Source organism: Rhagoletis pomonella, unplaced genomic scaffold (assembly GCF_013731165.1).
Source record: "Rhagoletis pomonella isolate Grant_MI unplaced genomic scaffold, Rhpom_1.0 Rhpom_scaffold_08393, whole genome shotgun sequence".
Classification (NCBI taxonomy): Eukaryota; Metazoa; Arthropoda; class Insecta; order Diptera; family Tephritidae; genus Rhagoletis; species Rhagoletis pomonella.
This window is the reverse complement of record NW_023466921.1, coordinates 1-7074: the sequence shown is the minus strand read 5'-3', so window position 1 is coordinate 7074 and position 7074 is coordinate 1. Positions and strand designations below refer to the sequence as shown.

General features: G+C 40.3%; 1 protein-coding gene across 1 annotated transcript; it reads right to left on the bottom strand.

Annotated features, from left to right (window-relative positions):
* Positions 1-5559: 5559 nt before the first annotated feature.
* Positions 5560-6855, bottom strand: LOC118756025 (the record flags this gene model as incomplete). Its single annotated transcript, XM_036490816.1, has 1 exon — positions 5560-6855. A coding segment is annotated over exon 1 (1296 nt), but the record flags the coding sequence as incomplete, so codon positions are not given.
* Between the last annotated feature and the right edge of the window lie 219 nt (positions 6856-7074).

Sequence of the window (7074 nt, the reverse complement as noted above, 5' to 3'; positions counted from 1 at the left end):
ATCGAATCAAAGGGATTTAATTTCTGCAACCACGAGGGTTATGACCAACGCCAAGGAAAGCGAATTCTTTGCCAGCACCGTTTGTAATTTGTCTGGTAATTTTTCCCGGAATATTGTGAGTACTATAACCCTCTTTATTATTAAACTGCTTTTACACAGTTCAAGTATTGAATTCCATTCTGCTCGCATGTGGAAGAGAGGGGGTGAGAACAAAAGGGACGAGTACACATGCGTCTGTACCGTCAAGTCGTTTAAACTTTCTTGCTTTGCTTTTGGCATTTTCGTTGCTTCCCATTTAACGAACCAAACTTGAATTCAACAGAATTGAAACGTGTAAAGGCAAATAGAAAACATAAAGTACCTGAATCATGTAAATCGGGTGTAATGACGAAAGTCCATAAACATCCCTTGCGGTGATATGTAGGAGAGCGCTGCATGAATGCATTCAAACGGCATATGAATTATTCATACACAAAACGGATGAATAATTTTAGCTTCAAATTTTTATTTTTTTTTTTTTAAATCTGAGTGAACAGCTGTTCAGATCTATGTGTCGACAAAGTGAAAATAAATTGAATTGATATAAATGTCAACTTTTTGTATGAATATCCAGAAATATTTTTTCTTCGTACATATGTACAAACATACATATGTATGTATGTATTTTTTAAATCTGAGTGAACAGCTGTTCAGATATATGTGTCGACAAAGTGAAAATAAATTGAATTGATATAAATGTCAACTTTTTGCATGAATATCCAGAAATATTCTTTCCTCGTACATATGTACAAACATACATATGTATGTATGTATGTATTGCTGCGCTCCTATTACATGCGAGAAAACTTGTGTGCCGAAATGAGTTTGAATGATTTAAATGTTTTCCATTCATTCAATCACATTCTTCCATTTAAAGGTGGACAATTTAAAACAAAATGTATATTCATAACTTACAAAATTCCAAACGCTGAGTGTTTTGTAAGTGAAGTAAAATATTCAAATGTACTGTACTCTGTTTGGCTAGAAGTTTGAATGAATTCATGCAGCCCATATACATAATATGTAGGCAATTCTTCGATATAAAGATTGCGACACAATTGTATTAATTTCGCAAGGTTAGAAGGAATAAAAAACATGTAGGCAACTTACCGCTCCTCCCAACCTTTTTACCCGAAAGCTTCTCATAAGATATACTTTAAATAAATTAAAGGAATCTTGAATATTTTTTTTTGAATTTGGTGGACGTAGTATATTATGTTCGCGCAAACTCCATTCGTTTATAATGATTTCCTGGGGTACGTGTGTATGTGTATACATATCAAAAGCACGTATGCATTGTAACGTTAATTTTAGCGTTTACCAAAATGAACCAATCGTTTCTGTTGAAACAATTCAGTTGCTTATCATTTAGATAATTATCAAAATAATTCTATTCTTGTTTTTAACGAAAAGAAACGAAATTATTTTGATAAGTTATTTTTGCGCATCAACAAAACGAAATCGATTCATATAGTTTGTTGAGCATCTCGCAGTAATGATTTATATTCGTATGATAAAGTGGACTGTATTATGTTGCGAATTGTGGTTGTGGAATAAGTTAGGCTTTTATGAAATGGAGTCGTTACTTGGTTGTGATTCGCTGTGTTGTTGATCACAGGGGGGTAGTAGAACCAGCTTGACTACAGGTCTAGTAACCTGTCCTCTTTCAGTCATGAGGTCCACTACTCTTGCCCTATTGTCTGCACCTAGATGGACGTTAACTACCCTTCCAAGCCTCCATTCGTTTGCGGGCAGGTTATCTTCTTTGATGATCACGAGGTCTCCAATTTTCATATTGGCTTGCGGGTATCTCCATTTGTTGCGTTTCTGCAATTCCGTGAGATATTCACTTTTCCACCGTTTGCAAAACGTGTGGTGTAGAGCCTTGAGCCTCTGCCATCGATTTACAATCGAGGCACGATTTTCATCAGCGTCTATTTCTGGTGCAGCTAGTATGTGTCCACCGATTAAGAAGTGGCCTGGAGTCAGTGGCTCCAGGTCTCCTGGTTGATTTGATGAGGGACTCAGGGGTCGAGAGTTGAGACAGGACTCAACTCTGCATAATAGGGTTGTAAATTCCTCAACCGTGTATTTGTGGTTGGAAGCAATTTTCGTAAAGTGGCTTTTAAAACTTTTAACTCCCGCTTCCCACAGTCCGCCCATGTGGGGAGCTGAGGCGGGAATGAAGTGCCACGAGAGCATTTGGTGAGCGTATTTCGCCAAAGTGTTATCGCGAGCGTCCTTTAAAAAGGCTTTTGTTTCGGTTCTCAAAGCTCTCGAAGCTCCCACAAAATTGGTGCCATTGTCGGAATAAATATTTTTTGGACAGCCTCGTCGTGCAATGAACCTGGCAAATGCTGCTAAGAACGACTGAGTGCTCAGGTCCGAAGTGGCTTCCAAATGGATGGCCTTTGTTGCGAAACATACAAATAGGCAGACATATCCCTTTGACATGCGACAACCTCGGCCACTATAACTTTTTATGTCAAATGGCCCTGCGAAATCGACTCCCGCATTTGTAAACGCTCGTGAAAAAGTCGTTCTTTCCTTGGGAAGAATTCCCATTAGCTGCGTTTGCGCATGTTTTCGATAGATCGTGCAGACTTTGCAGTTATGGATGGTGGACCTAATCATATTTTTTACCCTAGGTATCCAATACTGTGTTCGGATTAGGCGCAACATGAGCTGATTCTCACCATGCAGCGAGACTTTGTGGACGAACTGGACTATCAGACGAGACAGGTGGCAGTTATATGGCAGGATAACTGGGTGACGCTCGTTATAGGCGAGATCACTAGATGCTCCTAGGCGGCCACCTGTCCTCATTATACCGTCTTTATCGATAAATGGGTTAAGGGGTAGTACTTCACTCTTTGAACCTATTAATTTTTGAGATTTTAGTGCTGAATACTCCTCCAAATAATGTTTCTTCTGGCAGATGGTTATCAAGCGGTTTGTCGTTGCTTTAATTTCTTCGGCTGAAATTGAACAAGATTTCGCCTGAAATGAAGCCCTGGTTTTTGGGTGAGTTCTTTGAGAGAATCTCATTACGTAAGATAAAACCCTCAAAGCTCTCGAGAACTCAGAAAATCTTTCAATAATATCATAGTCGATATCTAGCGTTGTTGTTGCGAGTACCTGCACCCTTTTCTCTTCTATCACTGTATTATAGTCCTTTTCTTGAGTGGGCCATTTGGAGTGATCTTCTTGCAGCCAAGAAGGGCCCTCCCACCACAGCGAATTGTTTACTAATTCTTGCGCCGGAAGTCCTCTACTGGCTAAGTCTGACGGATTTGAGGTTGAATCTACATGACACCAATTTTCTTTCCCTACCTTTTCTATTATTTTGGTTACTCGATGGGCAACAAAGGTTGACCATGAGCAGGGTGGTTTCCGAATCCAGGCCAGGACAATGGTAGAATCCGTCCACATTTTTGTCGTAATATGCCCCAAATTCAGGTTATTGATAATCGAATCGAGGATTTCTGAAAGTAAAACCGCCCCACAAAGTTCTAAGCGGGGAAGCGAGATCGTTTTAACTGGTGCAACTTTAGTTTTAGATAGTAGCAGATTGGTGAAGACCTTGTCATCCTTTTCGACGCGAAGATAGAGCGAAGCCGCATATGCCTTTTCTGAGGCGTCGCAAAACCCGTGTATTTCGACTTTGGCTGTCGGTGAAAAGTATATCCAACGAGGGATACGAATCCTTTCGATGTGGCTGTAGCTTTCCTTAAAGCTTTCCCAACGGTCTAATGTGGAGGTTGATACAATTTCGTCCCACCCGGTTCCTTCTAACCAAATATTTTGCATTAAAATTTTCGCGGTAATTACAAACGGTGCGAGCCACCCTAACGGATCGAATAATTTGGCAATAGCCGATAGTATTGCCCTTTTTGTATGTCTATCTTGATTCTCAATTGGCTTGGCAGTGAAGTAAAATTTATCAGAATGGGTATTCCACCTGATGCCCAGAGCCTTAACCGTGCTGGTGTCTTCGAAGTCCAAGAAATCTTCTTTCAGCAGATAGGATTTTGGGATACCATATAATATTTCGCTGCAGTTAGAAGTCCATTTTCTCAAAGGAAAACCCGCAGATTCCAATACTGTTGTGATTTCGTCCTTAGCTTTAATAGCAGACTCAATGGTGTGACCGCCAGCTAGAACGTCGTCTACATACATATACTTTCTTAAGATGTCCGAAGCTACGGGGTGCGAATCTTCCACGTCGTTCGCTAACCGAAGCAGAGTTCGAATCGCAAGGTAAGGTGCACAATTGACACCGAAGGTCACAGTATTGAGTTCATAAAGTCTTACGGGTTCGGTTGGATTAGTTCGAAAAAATTATGCGCTGATACTTTGTTTGGTCAGGGTTTAGTAAAATTTGGCGATACATCTTTTCGATGTCGCTGTTAAAAACATACTTAAATAATCTCCACCGAAGTATTAATGTTGGCAAATCATTTTGAAGTACTGGACCAGGATAGAGCACATCATTAAGGCTCACCCCATTTGATGTCGGACACGATACATTAAAAACCACCCTTACTTTGGTGGTAGTGCTTTCGTCCTTCCTGACAGCGTGATGAGGCAAGAAGTAATTGTCACATGCATCTGCAGGAACATTCACATCGATTCGCGTCATATGACCTAATGCCTCGTATTCTGACAAAACTCGGTTATATTCTGTTTGCAGAGGTGGGTCTCTCACCAACCGCTTTTCTATCCTAAAGAACTGTGAGCAAGCGATTTTTAGAGAGGGTCCTAATTTGACGTCTTTTGGGAAGTCCTGCTTAAATGGCAGTGACACTATGTATTTGCCTTCACCGTTTCGCTTTGTTGTGCTTTTATAAAGTTCTTGGCAATAAGCGTCCTCTTTATTATAAGTTGTGCTCTTTGGGATATCTTCTAACTCCCAAAACGAGGCTAGGCGTTTGTCTAGTGTAACCTCATTAAAAAAAGATACACATTTATTAGTTGTAGACGTTGTTTCAGTCTGACCGGTTAGTATCCACCCGAATACTGTTTCCTGAGCAAGAAGAGTACCCAAAACGTTCTTTTGGATTCCGCTCAACATTATTTGGGCATAAATATCACCACCTAGGACAAGATCAACTTGCTCATTAATGAAGAATCTCTTGTCCGCTAAAATGAGATCTGGAAAGGCTTGGCTTGTCATGGCATCTATTTGACAAGTTGGTAGATTCCCGGTCAACTGTGGTAAAACCAGCACTGTGGTATCTATATTGATAAAAGGGTCTATCGGTGACCGCAACTGAATAAAACATGCTTCTTTTACTTGGGCTGACACGGTATTATTGATACCTGATACCTGCGCATTCATTTTTTTTGAAGGCAAGTTAATCCTACTTTGAGTCTCTCCGTTATAAATGAGCACTCTGAACCGGAATCTATTACCGCTCGTGCCGAAAAGGTAGCATTATTGAAAAATATATTGACACGCGCGGTCCCTAATAATATCCCTTTATTTGTGTTAGCGAAACAAGATTTAACATTGCTAACCGATGATTTATTTGCTCTTGCGGAATCTAATCTCAATTGAGCCTGTGCAGAAGTAGAAGCAACGCTATCCATGGGATCTGATTGGCTCTTTTGAACAGTTGAGTTCGGTGCGGCTGCCTGCATATGTAAGAGCGTGTTGTGTCTTTGGTGGCACGTGCTGCAATTATAAGAGCTGGTGCACCTCGACACAGTATGTCTTGAAGAGAGGCAGTTAACGCAACTATTATTGTTCTTTACGAGCGCTATCCTGTCAGAGATCGAAAGCTTGCGGAACTTCTGGCAGTCTTTTAATCTGTGCTCATTAGATTTGCACATTTGGCATGTAACTTTGGCCACACTTGCCTGGAAGGCGCCGAGTCTTTTCTGTGGGGTTTCAGTGGCATGCTTACTATTGGGTGGTTTCGGGGTTTTCGTATGTTTGATACCAGTTATGCCCGAGACGGTCTCAAGTGTTTGGAATCTGTTGGACAGAAATTTGTCCATATCCTCCCACTTGGATATTTCCGTCTTGTTTTCGATAGTTTGCTCCCACAAAGCTAGAGTACTTTCTGGCAATTTAGTTGAGCAGAGATAAGTAAATATTGCATCCCAGTTTGAAATATCAATTTTATGGCTTTTTAGTGATGAGATGCAATTATTTATATCTCGCTGTAATTTCTTAATCGAGACGCCGCACTCGTTCTCTATTGCCTTTAAATTAAAAAGAATTTGCAACTGGGAATTTACGAGAATACGTTTATTCTCGTACCTATCTGTTAGGTTTTTCCACGCTGTGGCAAATCCTTCGTTAGTAAGAGGACACTTCCTAACTATATCTTTGGCCTCACCCAGTGTTTTTTGGTTCAGATGGAACAGCTTTTCAACTGGAGTGAGGCGCTTGTTCAATATATATATAGCCGTAAACATATCTCGGAATGTTGGCCAAGAGAGGTAATCGCCTTTGAACACTTCCGTATCGCACGGAGGAAGGTGTATGTTGTGTTCTTGGAGCGACGTACCCTCTGTATCCTTTTCGCTCTTAACGAACTTTGCATGCAGATCTGCCATGTTTGACATGCATCGCAAATACACAGAATAAGAGCTTTTATACTTGGGTTTCACAGCAGATATTGCTTTAGCGTCTAAAGTATCAGAATTTACCAGATCTTCATATGCTACCTTTGCTTTCTTCCATAAAGTTTTCAATTCTTCTTGTTGAATGGCAAGAGTATATTTGGTGTGATCAGTTTGGGCCGTGTCGTTGTAGTCGGCCTCAAATTCTGTCACAGCATCTGCCAGGCGAATAAACTTATCCATGACTTGGTATAATTAGAAAGCTTTGAAGGATATGAGACTAAGAACTATGTTCCCGAGAAAAATTTGTAACCTTGCCACACCACAACTCAAAGAATTCCGTACACAAAATTTAAGTGGAATTTCAATTCCGTAACACACGTTTTATTTTATTAATTCAAATCTATAAATTTGCCTTGTATCTATGTATGTATGTGTACGAATGCTAATCTTTTACACTTA